Genomic DNA, 23,933 nt, shown 5'->3' with positions numbered 1-23,933 from the left:
TTTTGTTAAAATAGCCCTAGATAAAAACCGTTTCTTACAGTTGTACATATATTATAAATCTATCTAAAATTATCAGTATAAATTCGGGTTTAAAATTCTTTTTTAGCTCACCTAGGACAATGTCCTCTTGTTTTCTTTGTTTTTAAAAAAAATTTCCCAGCCCATGTTTCAGTATATATAAATAGATGGGTTTTTATGAAATACATTAAAATTATGTATATGCCTATGTATAAATTAGATGAGTTGTTATGAAATACATTATCATGAATGCAAAGGATTTTAAGAAATTACACATGTACAAAGTCATGTACATTAAGGTTTCTCTTGAATTTTACCATAATCATACATTATTAGTTTCCAATTAAATTTACCATGGACATACAAAAATGAAAAGGTTTCTCATGAAATTCACCATAGCCATACATAAATGAAAAAGGTTTCTTATGAAATTTACCATAGCCATGCATAAATGAAAAAGGTTTCTTATGAAATTTACCATAGCCAAACATAATTGTAATGATTTCTTATGAAATTTACCATAGCCATTCATACATGTAAATGAAAATGGTTTCTTATGAAATTTACCATAGCCATGCATAAATGAAAAGGTTTCTTATGAAATTTACCATAGCCATGCATAAATGAAAATGATTTCTTATGAAATTTACCATAGCCATGCATAAATGAAAATGATTTCTTATGAAATTTACCATAGCCATGCATAAATGAAAAGGTTTCTTATGAAATTTACCATAGCCATGCATAAATGAAAAAGGTTTCTTATGAAATTTACCATAGCCATACACAAATGAAAAAGGTTTCTCATGAAATTTATCATAGCCATACATAAATGAAAAGGTTTCTTATGAATTTTACTGTTAGCAAAACATAATTGAAATGGTTTCTTAAATAGAACATTATGTCATTTGATTGTGCATTGAGTCATGCGAAATACTAATATATATGTGAATACAAATGTGTCATATGTACAAATGAAATGTTTCTTAGGAAATTTCAAGTGTGAAAATAAATGTATAGGTATTTTCAAAAGTTATACAGTGAAACCTGTGTAAAAGATCACCTCCGAATAAAGATAACCCTGCAAATAAAGGCCACTTACTGATCACTCTTCATTAATAAAATGAAATAAATAAAACCTCCAAATAAAGACCAATTAACTATTTAAATGATAATTTGTCTGGTGACCTTTCCTTACAGGTTTGACTGTATTTACCACTGAATGTTTCTTAGGAAATTTGAGTATGAAAGTATAAGTGTTTAAAAACATAAATATGTCTCTATATGCTTTTTAAGAAATTATATGTTTAAAAAGTACATGTGCCACATATGATTTTTTTTTTAAGAAAATGATTTTTTAAAACTTTATAATTGATGGGTTTTTTTCGAAATTTTATATGTTTGAAAAAAAATTGCCCAAGGTAATTTTATGGAAATTTTTTTTAAAATTAGATAATTCCCACTACTTTTTTTTTGGGAAATTTTTTAAAATTTATGTTTAAAAAAACATTCCACCTATAAATTTTTTATAAAATTTATTGTTTTTTTAAAAATTAATACATTGCCTTTATGTTTTTTTAAAATTTTGTAATAAATAGCCACAAGGAATTTTTTTATGAAAAATATATTTTTTAAAAAAAATCTTGCAAATGCAAATTCTTATTTTTTGGGGAATATTTTTTAAAACTTCCCCTTTTTTTTTATGATTATGAAAAACCAAAATAATGGTTTTCCCACATGGGTCCGAAGTGGATGGCACTAAGGATTTTTGTTAAAAACCCATAAAAGTTTTAAAAATGATAGCAAAGCAGGATCCTGATCAGACTTGCGGGGATGTGCAGGCTGGTCTAGATTCATGCTGGTCGCAAACCCATTATGTTGGTTTTGTCGTGACGCGGCTCATTTATTCATGTCACACACTACTGTATAGGTGTAGGGGATTATATTATTTTAATGTCATAGTCAAGATTTGTTCAGGCAAGTGTCTGATGCCATTGTCCTTGATAAATAAATACATTTACAAATACCCCGAGTGTTTGTTTTTTTTAGCTCGACTTTTTTTTAAAGTAGAGGTTATTGGTATTGTTACAGTCATGTCGAGCGTTGCCCTCGGTCGGCGGTGGCTCTTGTTTACAAAGAGTGTTGTATGGTGTAGAGCGGCCGGCTCTTGATACAGAGTACGTTGGTTCGGATCTCACTAGTGAGGGATTTAACTCACTAGTGTTGGAGCAATACCTCTAGAGGCGTGCAGAAATCATGATCACAAAATAGAAAAATATCGCTGTTTTCGCTCTTCTTACAGTTTTCATTCATTTTCGTATATAAGTCGGTGTGATTAGGTGACTTTGGCGGGTGAAAAGTAACTAGTTACTAGTGAGGTCATTTTTCGACTACCACAATTGATTAATAACTATAAACCTCACAAAGCAGTCTTCTTGTGTCACTTAAAGCGCATGTGTAGCTCTCAAAAAAGGAATTTGACATCAATGGGGAAAAACAAGACATTTAAATTTAAGGATCCCCTAAATAATTACATATATGTATTTACCCTCAACGGTCTCTCAAGTATGTTGTTAACGATTACTTTTTACAGCAGTAAAAAATCAAAGCACAGAAGGCGCTGAATTTGTTTGGGTCTCAGAATGTCAGAAAGGTGAAGGTTGTGAGATTATAAACAAATTTGTTTTTGTATAGTGCCACCAATGCTGTTTCCAGTGTTTTAACTGTAGTAAATTGGCTATAAGACTAATTGCACTTCAATGTTTATTTGACTTAAACAATTTAAAAAAGAGAGTTCTGTATGACTAAAATATTACACTGTAGACACTTTGATGTTATACCCCTCCCATTTTGTTGCTAGTGAAGTGACTGGACATATGGAACTGATAAAGTGTGCAGGCATTGTGGCAATATAAGGACAATCAGCTGAAGATTGTCATCTATGAGGTACGAGAACTTGTAGTCGGTCTGGGCATGGATTAACCTGTAGGTCAACACTGACTTTATTAATTCTAGGTGCCCTTAAATATTAGGGATTGTATATTATCCTTTATGAGCTTGTATGTCTTTGAGAGCCTACAGTCCATACGTAAATATATCAAGCCATTTAGATTATGAGAAATACCGCTACTGATTTTCTACCGTCAGAACCGAATCGAAATAAATGACTAACGTCAATGACGCCATGTTCACATTGTGACGTAAAGGATATTACCGTCATAACGTCGTTGTTACTTAGGCAGTTAACGTCAAAACAGATACAGCAACCTTTAGAAGCAGACGACAATTTTCAAGCAGACGACAATTTTCAATGAAGAAAACAACACAAAGCGTTGAACGTCTTCAGGACATGTTAAAGTAAGTACGGATATAGCATTTAAATTGTATTTTATACATGAATGCATATTATATGAGATACGTAATTGATGTGCATTGTTAGTTTTGGCAAATTATGTGATTCGTTTTCTTCCAAACCAATAATTCATCCAATAGAACATACCAGATCAAGTAAAATACATGCATTGACATAAGGCAGTGCATTTGAGATATTCCTACCAGAAGGAAATAGAGGATATTGAATGAGTGTAAGTTCAATACTGAATTTATTGCACGAGTTGAATAAAATTATATTATGCGAGCCTCGGCGAGCATAATATTATTTTATTTAACGAGTGCAATAAATTCAGTAATGAACTTACACGAATTTAATATTCTATTTATCACATACCCAAAATAAAGACCATTTAAAGTGAAATAAGAGTCATTTTTCATTGATGCGTCTATAGTATAACGCTTACATTTAGCGCGTCTTTACACTATGTTTGTATTACGCTAATGACGTCACGTCAAAATATTTGCACGGCCGTGCAATACCATATTTACGGAGTCGCAAAATCGGCACGGGTGTGTGATAAAGCTGTTTTTTAACACTTGCCTTGCTAAATATCTTAATCGGATTTGGCCACTTTTCAAAAAAAAAAAAAGTCAACAAAAAAAAAACAACAGAAAAACACAAAAAAAACGAAGAAAAAAAAACAACAAACAAACAAAAGAAAAATAATAAAATACTAGTAAGTACTAACTAAATAGCGAACAGTGCTGACAATGATCTGAATATATGGATGTGCCGCCTGCTTCTTGACTGCACTGATTACATGGACAGCATCTGTTACTGCAGACATGCTAAATGTTTAATTGAATACACATGTAACTGGAAAGAAATAGTAATATTTTAGTTTACAATTACATGTATGTTCCTGTCAAAACTCGCTCACTCGTGATGTCAATAGATAAAATGTCATTAACTTTGTTTTGCAGACATGCATCCAGAAAGAGGAAGCGGTCTAACAGTCCTGATAGCGAGGCTCTACCCCCAGCAAAGCGTTCACGACTGAGGGTCATTACTCCTCCTCCAATGCCAAGGTCATTTTTGAGAAAGGTCAAAGCGTGGCAAGACCGGAAAAGAAAAATTGAATTAGGTAATTATTAACATTGGAGAACTTTCAAAAATGTGTCATTTAATTTTATAAACCACATACAAACTTTGTTTTTATATTTCAATTTTAGAACGATTAAATATTTTCCTTATAAACCACATACATACTTTGTTTTTATATTTCAATTTTAGTACAATTAGATTTTTTTTTAACATTGATACATAAAACTTTGGATATTAGTTGAAGGCAAAACTATTCTTCGATCAATGAGTTACATATTAATATGTGTTTTATAAAGATATATATATGTTTTATATATCTGCAAACAACTAAAATTCCTGAAGCAATCTTTGATCAATTGATCAAACTTTATTGAAAATGCTTTAAGAGTACATGCCGGTGTCTTTTTTGCAGGCATTCCCCTTTACTTAGATGCACAGAGGCAACAAATGGCCGACGCACTTCCTTCACCAGCAGCGCCCTCTATGTCTCTATCAGAAGAAGCTTTATCTGGTATTAGAGCAGCCGAAGATTTGATTGAAGAAATAACAAGGGAGATTAAAGCCTCAGCTCCTAAACGCCGCGGAATTATCAAGAGGTTGGCTTCCAACGATGCTGCAGACGACAGTTTGGAGGTCAAGGTCATTCCTGTAAAGCGTCGTGGAGGATGGAGAAAGAATGGGCAGAGGCGATTCTGAATTTATTGGAAAAGAGATAAAAAAGCACATAAAATCTTGCAAAACAAAAAGACGCTACTTCAGTGTTTCGGGGTAACTAAAGGGAAATCAACAACATTTTTGACTGAGCCTGTGCATAAGAGAAATGCATTTTCAGTGCGTATCAGAAAATATGAAAAAAAAGATCAACAAGGAAGAGCGGCATTCAATGAACGCATGCCCAATAACAAGATCACCGGCAAGGAGCCCAGCAAGACACTTAATGATCCCAAAGGACTAGAAAAATATAGAAAACTATTTGAGTGGAACATTAACGAATAAGGGACACTGAGACTCCTATAGATATTGATTGGTTTCCCATACAATTCACTTAATTAATCACTTAATTATATTTTTAGGTATTCAAATGAAACAATTGAATACTCTATCTGTTTGTTTGTTTTTTACTTTATATCTTTATCTATCTTTTTTATTTCTGTTTAATCAAATGACACATTGATTGATTGGGTGAATGAATGCTGAAAGATTATAATATAATATTCAGTTCGTCGTTACGCTTTGTTAGTATAACGGAAGTGACGTCAAGTTAAAATAATATAATAATTATATTATGCATATTATGCACGAGCGTGCATATATTTTAAATGAATCGCAAAACCGGCACGGGTATGTGATAAAATCACATATTTAGATTTCAATAATAGTGGACATTCCCCACAGCAATACAATCATACATGATAATAAAATGAAATATACATGAACTGTAAATGGAAAACCCTCGATGCGGATGCGCAGGCTGGTCTGGATCCATGCTGGTCGCAAACGCACTATGTTGGTTTTGTCGTGACGCGGCTCAAATGATGATTAACATTTACGTACAAGGAGGGAGAAAAAAAAAAGAATTATTGAACTACAGAGTTTTTTTAAGCGCATGTATTTCTGCAGGTGTTACTTACCTTTGTGTTAGTTCATACAGAAATTAGGTTTGATTGTGTGGGAAGTTATAAGTCTTATATACACATTTTAAAATCCGTTCCTGGAACCAATCAGAACTGAGCAATGAGTGTCAAGTTTTTTTGCTCAAGGAAACAATGGTTTGCCCCTGATGGGGTTTGAACCCACACATCTGATGCTCCTTTAAGATCGCCTATATGATTGAAATACTGTTGGGAAAAGGCGTAAAATGAAACAAACAAACAAAAAGCTCCTTGGATTATAAGTTTTGCATCTTGCCATGTCTGAATGCCTGTTCTTAACAGTAGCAATTACCACTACTGTAGGAAATTAATACTTGATATTTGTAAAGTAAAATCTACAACAGTTACCTTTCATACTAAATTGATATCTAAACATGTACAAAATGTATATCTCTACACAGAAAATTTTGATATACAATATTACCTCTTTATAACAACAGTATCATTTCTTACCTAAGAACAACTTCACAACAGATACTGATATGACCTCTGAAGAGCAACACCTCTCAGAAACAACCAACATTTTTTTGTCTCCTCAAAGGATATTGCTCTGCATACTTATTCTAGAGTTTTTCTAAATCTTTACCATTCTAAGTTTGTGTAATGGACTTGTCCAGCTTTTACGGATTTCAACAACTATCAGTTTAGGATGGACTGACTTATTCAAACCTTACACTGCCAAATTTGTATCATGAGCTTGACCAATTTTGAATTTGGAAGAGTCCATTTGTAATTTAGGGATTTCATCAACCATCAGTTTAGGATGGACTGTATTACTTGAACATTACACTGCCAAATTTGTATAATGAACTTTTTCCAATTTTGAAATTGGAGGAGTCCATAAGTAGTTATTAAATAATGGATTTCAATATTAGAATAAAGTAAATTAATAAAAATTAATAATGAGCAGTCAACATAGTCTATACAGATCTGAGTTTGGAATGAGGATGTGCTGGTCGGTCTGGCTTATACCTGGTGGTATAAAGTCAAAACTAGAACATCAGAAGATATATGTTCATACATGTATAAGATCAGAAACCAATATACTGTAAAATTCCTGTTAAATGTCCCTCCCCAAATAAAGCCTCCTCCACAAACATGCCCCCTTTTGGAAAGTGTTATGTCCCCAGGGATGTTTAATAGGAATTTAATAGGAATTTTACAGTAAGTGAGTTCTTTTGAAGACTTTAAGTAAATTTCTTTAGTCTAATAGGGAAATTGTTAACAGGAATGTCGCCATTATGGAAGAAAACAAAAAATTGTTTTATCTATGGTTATTTTGCTTGCAAAGCACTATAACATGGAATCACAGTTTTTGATGTCCCATCAGAAAGACAATAGCTAACTTCTTGTTAAAGTAGTAGGATATTGAACTTCTAATCCCTAGATTGGTAACCAGACTGTGTTACCTCTGGGTCACTGTCAATGCTGTTATAGTCTGATTTTATTGACCTCTCAAATATGAATACATTATAGGACTCATTTAAATATTCGATCCCACTTCCCTTTGGTCCCTGTATTTTATGAGAATTAATGTGGCGTATATTAGTCATGGATTGAAAGTCACATCAGCTTAATGTGAAGGTTTTTGTTAATTCACAATAGCACAGTCAGGTAAGTTAATGCCTTATAATTAAGAGGTCTGTGGTTCGATCCTTACTGATGACATTGTTTTAAGCCTATTTTTTTCTCTTTATTTTTGCAGTAAATTTTAAATAAATCGATTGTAGTGTGTTTTACGGCAATGAAATAACATTGATTGATTTTAATCCGAATGAATTTTAAACATGAATTCTTAAACCATGTTATTTAAAAAGAGTATAGACTTTACAAAATTAAGTTAAACATAATAAACCAAAACTAACAACATAGAAAAAATCATACATAGCTTCAATAATGATGAAAATATTAATAAGGAAAAAAAAACATGGACCAACGCGGTCTCGAACTTAAAACAAGTATGGCACTTAGATTATAAACTCATACTTTACCCTATTGCGCTATAACGGTCAGTCCACTTATTTAAATTCCCTCGTACAGTGTACATCTCACGAAACTTACCGAAAATCTACCGAAGATTAATATATTGTGTGCATTGACCGAGTAATCAGTATGTAATTGACAGGTTAATAAAATCAAACATTAATTGAACGTTATTGTTAATAAACAAACAACAATACTTATCCTTTATTAGCATGCAAGATGTCAAGCATATTACTCAGGACCTACTAATTTCCTTAAAGGGACTCCACTGAGGTTTTTTTACATGACAGCACTGGAAATAATTTTTCAAAGTTAATGTTCCATTTGATGCAGGCGTAGACCAAAAACTAACATGCAAAATTTCACAACATTCGCTCACTCTGTTTTTCCAGAATAATTATTCTAATTGTGAAAAATGATGAAAAAATTAAATTGGACTAAGATCAGCTCAAAAATACTGTTTTCTATTTATTTCTGAGTATATGTCTTAATTGTATTTCGCATATCTTTCTGTTTTAAGTACCACAGCTGATCTTTGTTAGAAATTCAAATTTTATATTTTAGGCATTTGGGCCTTTGCACCTCAGTGGAGTTCCTTTAAAGGTCTCAGTACAGGACTATTTGTAATTCTTAGTTGGAGGAGCAGGAGATTGTGGGAGATTGAACCTGTGACCACCTGGACTGGTAACCTGTCTGTGTTACTAATGAGTGACTGTGCTCACAGTTAATTAATCCTTCTCTAATTCGCGTATTGTGATATACAAGATTAACAGTTAAAACATTATTTTTTTCAGAGTAAGGGTTAGAGATATCAATGAGGCTGTGAAGGAACTGGGAGCCATGGTAACCATGCATTGTGGGTCAACGCAGCCAATGACAAAACAGATGATCCTACAGCAAGCTGTGAACATTATAACAACATTAGAATCTCAAGTCAGAGGTACGGTTGTTATTTTCACCGTGACTGTTTCACAGAGCAGTCAGCAGTAAGACTTTCTTATGGCATCAATGTAACATAGGGGAAAATTTACTTGTCACCAAAACACAGCGAAATTGAATTATTTTTATATAATTGCAACACATTAAAATGTTTAAATGAAATAAAAATTGGCATTTTTATTCAGAGATCATTTAAATTTGAATACATTTACTTATCAGTAATGACATGATTGACATTATTGGCTGCATTTTGCAGAAAAGTCATATTTAGGCATCATATTTCTAAACTTTCATGTTTCTACTGGAGAGAGTAAACTTTTCTTAAATTTGTTTTGGTTAGTTCTTTATATCAAATTATAACGCATTGTACGATAATTCAGTTTTCAACATTTTCTTCTTATATTCAAAGCAAATCTTTGTATGTCTATGTTGTTTCATACTGTTTTGGTGACACTTTTGCTTGTGTCCCTTGTTGGTTTCTTGTCTACGGTAAGTATCTTCCCCATTGCCTCTAGTTTTTATTTCTTTGATAAACACCCCCCCCCCTTCCCCCAGTCTCCTGTCCCCTTCCCCTTTGTGGGCCTATTTTTCTTTTCTTTGAATTCCTAATCAGTTACAAATTAATTATCATTTAATGATTAACCTGTCCGTGCTCTGTCTTTGCCCTGTCCTGTTTTTGTTTGGGGTCCGCCTGGGCTCCTTGCCACTGGTTCTTGTGGCTGGGTCATATGGGGGTTGCGTTCATTGAACGCCGCCTTTCCTTGTTGATCTTGTTTATCATATCATTTGTTATTAAAGAGGTTTGTGAAATGCTTTTGTAATACTACTAATTGATTTTACGTGATTTTATTTACAGAAAGAAACTTGAACCCAAAGGTAGCTTGTCTTAAGCGTCGTGAAGAGGAGAAAGCTGAGATGTCACCACGGCAACCAATGAACCAGAACAGCTGTGATCCCCCACAAGGACAGGCTCCAGTAAAGAAATTTATTTACAATTTAATTAATTCTATAAATACAAATACAAACTAGAATTTTCAATCATTTAAGGTGATATATACATAAAAAATATGTGAAAATTCAATAATTTTCATCTAATTTCTTATCAAGATTAAATAATAGTCTAATATTACCTAGAATTAAAAACAATTTTATCAGTTCCCATTGGGGAAAAAAAGGCAAAGTTGGCAATACCTAATCCTGGTGCTGATGGCTGAAACAGGTTTAATATATTAAAGGGACTCTACTGAGGTTTAAAAGCCTAAAAACATAACATTTGAATTTCTTACATTAATTAACTGGGGCACTTTAAACAGAAATATATGCAATGATAGTTAAGAAATATACTTTAAAATAAATTGAAAATCGTATTGTTATGCTTTTCTTGTTTAAACGCTTTTCATTTTTGGTCATTATTTTACAATTTGAATAATTATTCTGGAAAACAAAGTGTGCGAATGATCTGAAATTTTGTACAAAGAATAGTGGTCTAAACTTACATTAAATGGCACATTGATCTTGAAAAAATATTTTCAGTCCCATTATGTCAAAAAACCTCAGTGGAGTCCCTTTAAATAAAATCATGAAATGCACAGTGACACTTTAAAGGTTATAGTAATTAAGTTGAATCTTTAGCTGATCTGGCAAGATTATAAAACCTTTTCCCTAAGAATCTCAGGATTTTCATTGGTCAATTCACATTTTCTGCCTGTTTCTGACCAATCAAATACCTGAGATTAGAATATGTCTTTATAACCTTGGCCTCTGTGCTGTTTTTAGACACAAGCTGGCATCTCAGTAGAATTGCTGACTTCTTGAAAGCTAGCTTGTAAATATTCAAAACTTCCAATAGGGATTTGAACCCACAGTAGTTAGGTTCAAGCGATTTGATTGTTTGTTTTTGTTTGTTTTGGGTTTTACGTCACATCGACACAGTATAGGTCATATCGTGACGTTCCAGCTTTTCTGGTGGAGGAAGACCTCAGGTGCCCCTTCGTGCATTATTTCAGGCACGAACGGGCACCTGAGTAGAACCACCGACGTTCCGTAAGCTAGCTGGATAGAAGTCAGGGACCCAAAATACTCTGCTTAGGTGGCTTTGGAATACCTAACATAGATATAAAATAATTAAACTTATGTTTGGTGAACAATTAAGTACTGGGTTGGTAAAGCCTTTCACATTAATATGAATAAGACATTTATTTTGCATTAAAATGATCTTATTTTAAAGATTTGAAATTTTTTTTTTCAGCTCCCACCCCCGGGCGAGAATCAAGGAGGAGGTTGGTGGTAGTTGCCATAGTAACCCGTGAAAAAAAACTTTACAAAAACAGCTAATAAGTGCACAAAGGTGGCAGAAAATTTGATACAAAAAAGAAATAAGTGTGCTTTAAATTATTCACATGTCGATAATATAGCTCTTCAATATGCAAGATTTGTACCTTGTGTTAATATGGAATAGGGGAGATTATTGCTGGTTTAATCAAAAATCAATTTTCTGCTTGGAGTTTAGGTGACATAGTGCCTGGAAACTGGAAAACCTATCATTTCAACCAGAAAATGGAATTCTTCACGCCTGAAGGAAATAAAATCACATCTTACAAATTCCAAGGAATCTTGAAATCAAACCTGTATATGGAGATTTGTTTAAGTATTGAAGCTTTTTGATATTTAAAAAAAAATTGACTTCAAGAGAAAATGCCCAGATATATTAAGAAAAAGGTGAAAAATGCAGAATACCCTAATGTCGGAGAATTGTCTGTATTTGGGTATTTTTACCCTCATTCTTTTTGATGGAAAAAAAATCCTTGAAAATACTGACATTAACCTGAAGTCTCTTATTACTATTTTTAGTATTTGTATGAATACATTAGAGTGTATTTGGGTATTTTTACCCTTTATTAAAATGGAATGGAATATAACAATAACACAAAAATTCTGGCATTAAACTTATATATAATGTTGTGACAAGGTATATTTATTTTAGATACAAAAATCTTGATTTATTGATGGATTTTATGGAACTAAATAAGTTAAATAACTGTGTATTTAATTTAATTGTGTTTTTTTTAATTTTTTTAATTGTTTTGAAAAAAATATGCATTTTTTATTGCTCCACATATTGTCAAATTTATAAGGAAATTAGTCTGAAGTAGTAAAAAAGTCTTCAAAAGTCAATTGTTATTCTTGGTTTGATGGCTCTTTTGATGCACCATATCAAATGAAGATTTTAACATAGAAACATTAACTAAATTCTTAGAAATTATACTATATAAACGGGTTTTGAACTACTTAAATGTTAAATTTTCATGTAATAAATTAAAATTTATTATTTTTGACAAATGCAAAATCAAGACATTGGAATTATTATTGATATCATTTTAAGAAAAAATAGGAATTTTTAATGATTTAAATTTTTAATGATTAGAAAATCACTTTTTTACTGGATCTGTTGAAATAAAGAAAGAAAGAAAGACAATGTAAAACACAACTCTATACAAAGATATTGTTTTGAAGAAACTTCAAAATAACTTGAATGAGATGCCCTTTTCATGCATCTGTATTACTGTACCATTATTTGTAAATAGTTTTGTATATTAGGTGAGCAAACTGTTGCCTAGTTACTAATGTGTTGTAATTAATATATTAAGTGCCTCTATGTATAATATTTTGTATTGTAAAATAGTCCTAGATAGAACCGTTTCTTACAGGTGTACATATATTATAAATCTATCTCAAATTGATACAGTTATAAATTCTGGTTAAATTGCTTTTTTAGCTCACCTGAGGACAATGTCCACTTGTTTTCTTTGATTTCTTAAAAAATGTATATGCCCATGTTTCAGTATATATAAATTAGATGGGTTCTTATGAAATACATTTAAATTATAATGTCCATGTATAAATTAGATGAGTTGTTAAGAAATACATTATCATGAATGCAAAGGATTGTAAGAAATTGCACATGTACATTAGGGTTTCTTTTGAAATTTTTAATAATCATACATTAGTTTCTTATTGAATTTACCTTAGCCATTTATAAATGGAAAGGTTTCTTCTAAAATTTACCATAGCCATACATAAATGAAATAGTTGCTGATGAAATTTACCATATCAGAATATACATAAAAGAAAAAGGTTTCATATGAAATTTGTTACAGCATTACATAAATGAAAAGGTTTCAAATTAAATTTACCTATGGAATGAATAGGTTTCTTAAGAAATTTGGCATGAAAACACTGTAAAACATAAATGCAAATTGTTAATAATGGGATATGCCATTTTTTCACATGTTGTTGTTTGTTTTTCAAATTAAATTTACCTATGGAATGAATAGATTTCTTAAGAAATTTAGCATGAAAACACTGTAAAACATAAATGCAAATGGGATATGCCATTTTTTTCAATATGTTGTTTTTTTCCATGTAAATTAACCTTTGCAAATTTCTTTATATTAAAACATTGTATGCTAATGTTTCATTTTGGAGTACTTGATTAACATTTTATATATTTTTTTTGCAAAATTTGTTTTGTTATAGAATTATTCACTACCTTTTTTGATAAAAAATACAATGAAAACTACTTAAATAGGAACATTTTTGTTGGAAAATTGCCATGAATATTTCATTACGGCAAAAAAATCATGCAAATAAAGTTATGCTATTGCAGCAATTCTCAACAACATTCATATTACATGTATATGTTCTTCCATGATTTGTCCGTTTATCATGCAAAGTTTCTTAAGAAATATTCCATTTTCAGTCATGCATAAAATCATTGTAACTATTATGACTTTTATTGTGATTATTAAACATTTAGATACACCCATGTTAACATATATACATTTTTACCAATTTACGTCTTTAAAATTATATGATGCATTACTTTTGATTAATGAAAAGGAAAATGTGTCAGGAATTTGTCAGGAAAATGTGGTTTGATTCTGATTTTAAAATTTTGTTTGTTTTTAGTTAATTAACATGGAAATCAATTTCTTATTAACCAGTGAGAAACATCAAAAATATCAAAAGTGTGCCGAGTGCAAGTGATTATATGAAAACAATACTTTATTCAAAGTGAGATATATTTCATATTTCACTGAAAGCAAACATCATTTTCTTTTTCCTTTTATCTTTTGTAATATTTTGTAGTTTTTTTGTTGTTTTTTTTTGCATGAAAAGATATAACGCTATATCATATGAAATATTTTTACAGTAAAATTAAATGGCTTTAAATAATGTTATGGTCCATTCTACAATGAGTTGTAACAAAAAATGCTTCTATTATTTAACATACATGATGAATTTTGTACTTAACAGAATAAAATGTTCTGGAACAAAATATTATCCTGCTATTTGTTTAGCAATGGTTTCGTGCATGCACCATTCACTTTTAAGACAATTAATTTAAAACCATATTTATTTTAAACAAACATTTAGGAAATAGATTCCATTCTTTTAAAAAATTCATTCAATAATTTTTCCAGCAGATATATAGCTTTATACACTTTAAAACTAGATGGTATCTCCAAAAATTATTTTATTAAGTAAAGAGAGGTTGAAAGTTTCTTATGTTAAGAGATGCTGATAGTTTCTTATGAACTGGTTGTATCATTAAAATCATGCAATGTTTCATATTACAGAAGCCTTTAATGTTATTAAATGTATATATCAGTTAGCCAGTAGATTTAACAGTACATTGTACTTGTTTACATGGATGCAGCAGGGGTGGCAAAAGCAGAATTTCTTAAAAGATATGTTAAAGAAATGTTTTCAGATTCTTATAAAGTTATCATAAAGAATGTTTTCATATACATGTACCCAAAAAAATCATTTAGAGAAGTTTCTTTAAAAGAATTATTACCCATTAGCTTCTAATGAAGTTTACACAGCTATGTGAATGCTTCTATATAAACAAGTTTCCAAGTTTCTCATAAATTTGTAGATTGGAAAGTTACTGTAACACATTGATGTTTCTTTGTTTTGTCAGATATTATATGCAAGGTTTCTCAATTTTTTGTTTTTGTACATGTATAAACATTGCTATGTTTCTTATGAAATTGTCATGTAAAGCATTAAAGGTTTCTTAAATAGATACATTATGTCATTTGATTGTGCATTGAGTCATGCGAAATATTAATATATATGTGAATACAAATGTGTCATATGTACAAATGAAATGTTTCTTAGGAAATTTCAAGTGTGAAAATAAATGTATAGGTATTTTTAAAAGTTATACAGTGAAACCTGTGTAAAAGACCACAATTATTATAACCCTGCAAATAAAAGCCACCTTTTGATCACCCTTCATTGAATGAATGAAGCAAAGATAACCCTGCAAATAAAGGCCACTTTCTGATCACTCTTCATTAATAAAATGGAATAGGTAAAACTTCCAAATAGAGACCACTTAACTATTTAAATGATAATTTGTCTTGTGACCTTTGCTGACAGGTTTGACTGTATGTATCACTGAATTTTTTTTTTAGGAATTTGAGTATGAAAGTATTTGTGTTAAACATGGCACAATATTTTTGTTCAGAAATTTTAATATATTATGTGTTTTTAGCTACATGTGGCACATAGGAATTTTTTGTATGAAAATATATTGTTGAGTGTTTCTTTAGAAATTTTAATATATGTGTTTAAAAATACATGTGCCACATATGAAATTTTTATTTGAAAACAGGGTGTTTTAAAAACTTAGATACATGTGCCACTGACTGTTTCTTACGAACTTTTAATATATGTGTTGAAAATACATATGCCACTTAGTTCATTTTTGTATGAAAATACATGTATATTGTTTTAAAGCTTAGATACATGTAACACTGCGATTTTTTAAAGAAATTTTTAATATATGTGTTTAAAAATACATGTGCCACATATGAAATTTATTGTTTTAAAACTTACATACATGTGCAAATGCATGGTTCTTAAGAAGTTTGTAATATATGTGCCACTAAGGATGTTTTAGTATGAAAATATATGTATTTTAAAAAATCATAATGTACAAATGCAAATTCTTTTTTTAGAATGACTTCCATTTTTTCATGTCACACACTACTGTATAGGTGTAGGGGATTATATTATTTTAATGTCATAGTCAAGATTTGTTCAGGCAACTGTCTGATGCCATTGTCCTTGATAAATAAATACATTTACAAATAACCCCCAGTGTTTGTTGTTTTTAGCTCGACCTTTTTATGCCACCGCAGCATCTGCGATGCAGTTGCATATAGCGATTCACCTGGGTGTGTGTTTGTTTGTGTGTGTGTTATATAGATTATAGAGTGAACTTCAAAAATCTTCTTGTGAAAAACCACTAGTCCAATTTCAACCAAACTTGGCAGGATTGATCCTTGGGTGAAGGGCTTCCAAAATTGTTCAAAGAATTTCATTCCATGCAGAAATCTGGTTGCCATGGCAACCAAAAGGAATTATAAGAATAAATTTATAAAATCTTCTTGTAAAGACCCAAAAGGCCTTGAGCTTAGATATTTTGCACAAGGCATTGTCTGGTAGACCTCTACCAAGATTGTTCAAATTATAGCCCTTTGGTCAAAATCGGCCCCGCCCCGGGGGTCCTTGATTTTCAGTATATATAAAAACTTAAAATACCTTCTTGTAAGGACCTAAAATGCCTAGAGCTTAGATATTTTGCATAAGGCATTGTCTGGTAGACCCTTACCAAAATTGTTCAAATTATAGCCATGGGGTCAAAATCGGCCCCGCACCGGGAGTCATTGGTTTTCCTTATATGTATATAGTAAAAACTTATAGTAAAAACTTTAAAAAAAATTCTTCTAGCAATTGACAAATGCTAGAGGTTAGATATTTTGCATGAACCTCTAGCAAGATTGTTCAAATTATAGCCCTAGGGTCAAAATTGTCCCCGCCCCGGGGGTCATGGCTTTTCAATATATACATATAGTAAAAAATAAAAAAAATCTTATTGTGTAAAGGTACAAGGCTTAGAGCTTTAATATTTGTTAAATGATATCATCTATAGGTACTCTACCAAAGTTGTTCAAATTTTGCCTCTAGTGTCAAAATTAGCCCCGCCCCGTGGGCCATAGGTTTTCCTTATATGTATATAGTAAAAACTTAAATTAAAAAATCATTTTCTCTAAATTTACAAAGGCTAGAGTTTATTTTGCATGAAACATTGTGTAGTGAACCTCTAGCAAGATTGTACAAATTATAGCCCTGGGGTCAAAATTGGCCCCACCCCCAGGGGTCATTGATTTTTAAAAATCTTCTTGTCTGAAGGTACAAGGCTTAGAGCTTTGATATTTTGTATATAATATCATCTATGGGTCCTCTACTAAAGTTGTTTTAATTATGCCCCTAGTGTTAAAATTGCCCTGCCCCAGAGGCGATATTTTCCTTATATGTATAAAGTAAAAACTTGAAAATCTTCTTCTCTGCATTGACAAAGGCTAGAGGGTAAATATACGGCATGAGACTTTGCGAAGTGAGCATCTACCAAGATTGTTCAAATTAAAGCCCTGGGGTCGAAATTGGTTCCGCCCCTAGATTTTGATGATGTGACCTACTTTCTTGTCCTTTGATGTACAGCTATGAAATTTGAACCATGTGCACACAAAAGTAAAGTGAACTTTGATATCAGCTGACCTAGATTTTGAGTGTCTTACTGTGTTGTCCTTTGATGTTGTCATGAAATTTAGGCTGTGTGAAATATGACCTTCACCACCAAATTCACTAGATATATTCCTACTCTGATCTTTTATTGGATTAACAATAGATTTAACCACTAATATGATAATAAGAATTAGATAGGTCAGGGATCTATGCATTATGACAATCTTCAATTGTGTAGAAACAAAAAAAATCTGTTCCTACACTACTATTTAGTGTTGTATTAATGCGGTGGCATAGCATTTTTCTCAATGCAATCTTGTTTTGAATTGGTATTGTTACAGTCATGTCGAGCGTTGCCCCCGCCCGGCGGTGGCTCTTGTTTACAAAGACTGGTGTATGGGGTAGAGCGGTCGACTCTTGATACAGAGGGCTTTGGTTCGGATCTTGGTTAGGGATTTAACTGACTCAAGTGTTGGAGCAATACCTCTAAAAGCTTGCAGAAAAAATCGTGATCAAGTAGAAAAATATCGCTGTTTTCGCCGATTCCTACATTTTTCGGTCATGATTGTACAATGTATATAAATTGGTGTGAATAGATGAATAAGAGGCTTAAAGTGCATTTCGGCGGGTGAAAAGTTACTAGTGAGAATTTGTAGTCGGTCTAGGCTTTGATTAAACTGTAGGTCAACATTGACTTCTTATCAGTTCGACGTACCACTATTTATAAGGGAATGCTACATTATCCTTTGTGAGCTTGTACATATTTGAGAGCCTACAGTCAATTGTAAAAAAAAATCAAGCCATTTAGATTATGAGTCATCACAACTGATTTTCTAGATATCATGCAATCCAGTCAGAAGCGCATCAAAATAAATGACCAACGTCAATGACGTCATGTTCACATTGTGACGTAAAAACCATTACCGTCATAACGTCGTTGTTACTTTGGTTAACAACGTCAAAACAGATACAGCAATCTTTAGCAGCAGACAACAGTTTTTAAGCAGACGACAATTTTCAATGAAGAAAACAACACAAAGCGTTGAACGTCTTCAGCACATGTTAAAGTAAGTACGGATATAGCATTTAAATTGTATTTTATACATGAATGAGATACGTAATTGATGTGCATTGTTAGTTTTGGCAAATTATGTGATTCGTTTTCTTCCAAACCAATAATTCATCCAATAGAACATACCAGATCAAGTAAAATACATGCATTGACATAAGGCAGTGCATTTGAGATATTCCTACCAGAAGGAAAGCTGTTTTTTAACACTTGCCTTGCTAAATATCTTAATCGGATTTGGCCACTTTTCAAAAAAAAAAAGTCAACAAAAAAAAAAACAACAGAAAAACACAAAAAAACGAAGAAAGAAAAACAACAAACAAACAAAAGAAAACTAATAAGATACTAGTAAGTACTAACTAAATAGCGAACAGTGCTGACAATGATCTGAATATATGGATGTGCCGCCTGCTTCTTGACTGCACTGATTACATGGACAGCATCTCGTCGCCCTAATTCCATAATGATGTAAGTCGTATTTTTACCATTTTGAGAAAATCGACTTCAAAGTTTTAACAGGCTATATCTTCACACTTACTCAACCAATTTTTATATAAAATACATCATAGTGTGCAGAATTATTTTAACTTTTACCCTTTTAATTACGAAGAAGTTCCTGTAGATAGTTTTTTAAAAAATCAAAATAAAAAAAATGAAAAATCAATGAAAAATATATTTTATTGACAAAAATACAAGAACCAGAATGCTGTAATAAGTTACAGCAATGTGACCCTAAAATATCATTACATTTGGGAGTTAAAACAGTGTGAAATAATGACTATTTTACTGTTTTATACTGAAATTATATTAAATTTAGACGTTACTAGAAATTGAATGCTTTAACGAATAGTCTGGATCCACATTTATTTAGGCACCACAGAGCATGTAATGTGATCAGGATCAAAACAGTAAATTTAGTCTTAAAAGTCAAGAATAGAAATCCAAACAATGCAGTGAAGTGTGAATAGCCACGAAAAGGCATTTTAAGGTTGAAATTGAACTCGGGCTTCATTATCTTATGACCATTTACATGCAATAGAGACATAGATAAATACAGAATCCCTAAAGAAAGCCCAACACGGCAAAATTGAAAATGTTGCAGGCTCGGTTTGATTGAGCCTGTTCATGGACGGTACTGGAAAGTGCAAGTAACCGTCCACGCCCCCAAGCACCGGCTTAAGCAGAATTCAACATTTAACATGAACTGGTAAAATTTAGAATTTTGAAACATCCGCAGATGTGTTCATATGGCGGTTATCATGGAACCTTCAATGTGACACGTTAGTGCCATTCCATGAAAAGCGGCATATGGTCCCCAAGTAAAAAAATGCGTGTGCCCTAAACGAGAAAACAATGGGCGGAACTAAATAAAATGGAATTTTGAAAGGGGATCTGAGGTTATGAAGCCTGCGTATCACAGATAAGACGTCAAAAGACCAATTTAAAAAGCAGGCAACATATCCTAAGGGTGATTCAACATTATTCAAGTAGGAATATTGGAACCACCCAACTAGAAAATGCCAAAAAGTTGAAACTAGAAATACCACAAGCACAACAATAATGTCGTGCTGAACGATCTTCAAGGAGCCTTGAGCCTTGCAAATGAACAAAAATAATAAAATATTACTGATTTTGTAAATGTATCACATTGAGTTAAACAAAATGAACTCAAAATTTAGAAACATCATCATTGTATTGATATTTACCACAATAAATAGCAAAACTTTTATCATATGATATGCTATTTTCACATTAACACTGTACACTATAAAATATTTGGAATTCAGATTTACTTTTGGTTTTGTTTATTATATCATTAATTCATTCCAAATTCAATTTTGAATACCTGTTTCTTGCATACAAACAGCATGATGAACACAATTTGACTTACAAAACACACAAAAATGTTTGAAAGATGTAACTGCTTAAACTTTGAAAAACAACATCAACAATGAGTTCCTTTCTCTGTAACATGAAAAAGAATAAACCTATGTATTTTACTTTTATAAGTACAGCATTACTTAATGTTTTGTTTAAAAAAAAGAAAAATATGAAACACAACTCAAAGCTCACAAATTTTCAAAGATGCTACAAATCTGGATATGGTGTTTCAATGAACCACTGTACTTCAATTACTACATGTATTTATATATCAAGTGGCATACAACTTCTTTACATACAATAACAATTAAGTATACGTTTGCTTTTAATGTTTTTAACTGAACTGTTTACATCAATAACTCATTCGTATAAATACAATGCTCAATATCTAAGAGTTTCAGTCAAATATTAATTCTATTTTACTTCAACAAACGTTTGATGAATTAAATATGACAATTTAAAGATTCCTTAATGTTTTATATGGTCTCAAGACTTTGTAACATTTTTTCACAAAATCATTTTTTCTACGTTTCAATCGAATGACGCGTTTTAACTAAGCATATTTTTTTTTTCTTTTTAAAAAATAGTTTTGGTAATGGATAAATTTCAGTTCAAAGGTTCAAATCACTTGATAATTGCAGGTAGTATTACCTTACGAGTTGGAAGTAGATGTACAAGAATTATTTGTAACTTAGAAACTTAGATTTATTTGCTTTGCATGTTCCAATTACATAAGAAATTTTAGCATAAGATTGAAAATGATTATGTTGACAAAAAGGTAAAGACTGGCACCCTGTTGATTTATGCAAAATAGCTGAGTAGGTCAACAGGGTGGCATTCTGTTTAATAAGTATTTGTTGTGCAAATGACGTCTCTTATTCAACGCTAAATGGTGCATCTGAGACAACTCGATCTCAGCTTTTAAACTTTTGTTATAGGGATATTGTCAACTTTAACCCACCATATAGTCTTTGACGTTTGGGCGTACTGTTTTAAGAACACAAACGAGTGATGTAGGACTGAACACTTCTGCCATTTTAAAAGTGTTTTGTCTTTCTTTCTATATGACAGTGGGTATTGTTAACCACTCTGGATTGCATAATGCCTTGGACAGCAAAACTTTTGATATTTTTGTGATGAAAGTGCAGAATTTTGAAATTATGAATTATGAAATATACATGATTAACCTAATTTAACATCAGTTATGAGTGGTAAAGTTATATGTGTAAATTTTATTCGAGTCACTTAGCACCAGTACGGTAATTTGTCTTATATAAGTAAAGAAAAACATGGTACAAAATGTAACAATGGCAGTAGCATGTTTCTATTTGATGAGTTTTGTTTGTAAGTTAAAAGTATAAACAATCTTATGCAAAACCTGATTGTCCGTATTTAATGGTAACATTGATCAATCAATCATATAATCAATCACATATCAAGTTATTAACATCTGATACTTGTGAATATTGAAAGTTTGTATCAATTTATCCGATTTCCATGCTATCCGAATTTCATGACACAGCATGGTGCTTTGAATTTGGCTCAAGGGTTAAGAGTAGTTATTATTTCTTTTTAAGGTTTGAAACAGTTCAATAAAATATTAATATATAGATAATTAGATAACATCTAAAGCAAAACACTTACATGTTATCAAGAAATATAAAATGTAAAATGTCATTCATGATACCTTGAAAAATCTGCCATTTTGTCAAAACAGCATCATGTGACTAGAATCTTAACAAACTATTGGTTCAGAAGTTACGATATTATGGACTGTATTTTTATCACAATTTTTGGACTTACAGCACTCTGACCCATTCAATATATTGCTACAGGCAAGAACCAGGGTGATGTTGTTCTTACCATTAGATAGAGAAAAAAATTACGAACATTTTGATACCAAACACTCATTTTTTTCAAAATTGGAGTTACGACACTCTGGAATTAGGACGACGAATTCTGTTACTGCAGACATGCTAAATGTTTAATTGAATACACATGTAACTGGAAAGAAATAGTAATATTTTAGTTTACAATTACATGTATGTTCCTGTCAAAACTCGCTCACTCGTGATGTCAATAGATAAAATGTCATTAACTTTGTTTTGCAGACATGCATCCAGAAAGAGGAAGCGGTCTTGCAGTCCCAATAACGAGGCTCTACCCCCAGCAAAGCGTCCACGACTGAGGGTCATTACTCCTCCTCCAATGCCAAGGTCATTTTTGAGAAAGGTCAAAGCGTGGCAAGACCGGAAAAGAAAAATTGAATTAGGTAATAATTAACATTGGAGAACTTTCAAAATTGTGTCATTTAACTTTATAAACCACATACAAACTTTGTTTTTATATTTCAATTTTAGTACAATTAAATATTTTCCTTATAAACCACATACATACTTTGTTTTTTATATTTCAATTTTAGTACAATTAGATATTTTCTTTTTAAAATTGATACATAAAACTTTGGATATTAGTTGAAGGCAAAACTATTCTTCGATCAATGAGTTTAAGAATTATGTTCTTACATATTAATATGTGTTTTATATAGAATAAATCTGCAAACAACTAAAATTCCTGAAGCAATCTTTAATCAATTGATCAAACTTTCTTGAAAATGCTTATAGAGTACATGTCGGTGTCTTTTTTGCAGGTATTGCCCTTTACTTTGAGGCACAGAAGCGAAAAATGGCCGAGGCATTTCCTACACCAGCAGCGCCCTCTATTTCTCTATCAGAAGAAGCTTTAGCTGGTATTAGAGCAGCCGAAGATTTGATTGAAGAGATAACAAGAGAGATTGAAGCATCAGCTCCTAAACGCCGTGGAATCATTAAGAGGTTGGCTTCCAACGATGTTGCAGACGACAGTTTGGAGGTGAAGGTCATTCCTGTGAAGCGTCGTGGAGGATGGAGAAAGAAGGGAGAGAGGCGGTTTTGAATTAAGTGGGAAAGAAACACACACAAAAAAAACCATAAAATCTTACAAAACAAAAAGACACTACTTCAATGTTTCAAAATGAGACAGAGGGGTAACTAAAGGGAAATCAACACCATTTTTTTGACTGAGCCTGTGCATAAGAGAAATGCATTTTCAGTGCAAATCAGAAAATATGAAAAAAAAGAGAGATCAACAAGGAAGGGCGGCATTCAATGAACGCATCCCCCAATCACAGGATCACCGGCAAGGAGCCCGGCAGGACACTTCATGATCCCAAAAGACTAGAAAAATATAGAAAACTTTTTGCGTGGGACATTAACGATTAAGGGACACAGATACTCCTACTTTACATTGATTGGTTTCCCATATAATTCACTTATAGAGTTATATTCTTTAATTATAAAAAAAACCAACAAGA

At 31.8% G+C, this 23,933-nt stretch overlaps 3 protein-coding genes and 1 long non-coding RNA gene across 7 annotated transcripts in view; all 4 read left to right on the top strand.

The window, feature by feature from the left end:
* LOC132739305 (transcription factor 12-like) overlaps positions 1 to 16,197 on the top strand; it is a gene marked incomplete at its 5' end in the record, with an annotated part of 106,435 nt that extends 90,238 nt beyond the window's left edge. For 2 of the 4 annotated variants that reach the window (XM_060726994.1, XM_060726991.1), the window contains 3 exon segments: positions 8,886 to 9,031; positions 9,887 to 10,005; positions 11,279 to 16,197. In XM_060726994.1, coding sequence (XP_060582977.1) covers positions 8,886 to 9,031; positions 9,887 to 10,005; positions 11,279 to 11,320 — 307 coding nt within the window. 4 annotated transcript variants of the gene reach the window in all.
* LOC132739300 (uncharacterized) lies at positions 155 to 857 on the top strand. The gene is made up of 2 exons (XR_009626972.1): positions 155 to 436; positions 479 to 857. It is a non-coding gene; the product is annotated as an uncharacterized LOC132739300 (long non-coding RNA).
* Positions 3,269 to 5,579, top strand: LOC132739307 (uncharacterized). The gene is made up of 3 exons (XM_060726995.1): positions 3,269 to 3,375; positions 4,336 to 4,496; positions 4,869 to 5,579. The coding sequence occupies exons 1-3, from the start codon at positions 3,329 to 3,331 to the stop codon at positions 5,150 to 5,152; spliced, it is 492 nt and encodes a 163-aa protein (XP_060582978.1). The 5' UTR covers positions 3,269 to 3,328; the 3' UTR covers positions 5,153 to 5,579.
* A 2,388-nt stretch (positions 16,198 to 18,585) lies between the features above and the next one.
* On the top strand, positions 18,586 to 23,875 carry LOC132739299 (uncharacterized). Its single transcript, XM_060726975.1, has 3 exons — positions 18,586 to 18,698; positions 22,693 to 22,853; positions 23,232 to 23,875. The coding sequence occupies exons 1-3, from the start codon at positions 18,652 to 18,654 to the stop codon at positions 23,513 to 23,515; spliced, it is 492 nt and encodes a 163-aa protein (XP_060582958.1). The 5' UTR covers positions 18,586 to 18,651; the 3' UTR covers positions 23,516 to 23,875.
* The last annotated feature ends 58 nt before the right edge of the window (positions 23,876 to 23,933 follow it).

The sequence above is a fragment of the Ruditapes philippinarum genome, unplaced genomic scaffold (assembly GCF_026571515.1).
Source record: "Ruditapes philippinarum isolate M1 unplaced genomic scaffold, ASM2657151v2 ctg2649_1_1_1_1, whole genome shotgun sequence".
Lineage (NCBI taxonomy): Eukaryota > Metazoa > Mollusca > Bivalvia > Venerida > Veneridae > Ruditapes > Ruditapes philippinarum.
This window is presented reverse-complemented; position numbering and strand designations above follow the sequence as displayed.

Coding starts and splice junctions, on each gene's coding strand:
- LOC132739307 (XM_060726995.1), top strand. CDS start 3,329: ATGAAGAAAACAACACAAAGCGTTGAACGTCTTCAGGACATGTTAAA. Junction 3,376..4,335: donor CGTCTTCAGGACATGTTAAA/GTAAGTACGGAT, acceptor TTTGTTTTGCAG/ACATGCATCCAGAAAGAGGA. Junction 4,497..4,868: donor GAAAAGAAAAATTGAATTAG/GTAATTATTAAC, acceptor TCTTTTTTGCAG/GCATTCCCCTTTACTTAGAT.
- LOC132739299 (XM_060726975.1), top strand. CDS start 18,652: ATGAAGAAAACAACACAAAGCGTTGAACGTCTTCAGCACATGTTAAA. Junction 18,699..22,692: donor CGTCTTCAGCACATGTTAAA/GTAAGTACGGAT, acceptor TTTGTTTTGCAG/ACATGCATCCAGAAAGAGGA. Junction 22,854..23,231: donor GAAAAGAAAAATTGAATTAG/GTAATAATTAAC, acceptor TCTTTTTTGCAG/GTATTGCCCTTTACTTTGAG.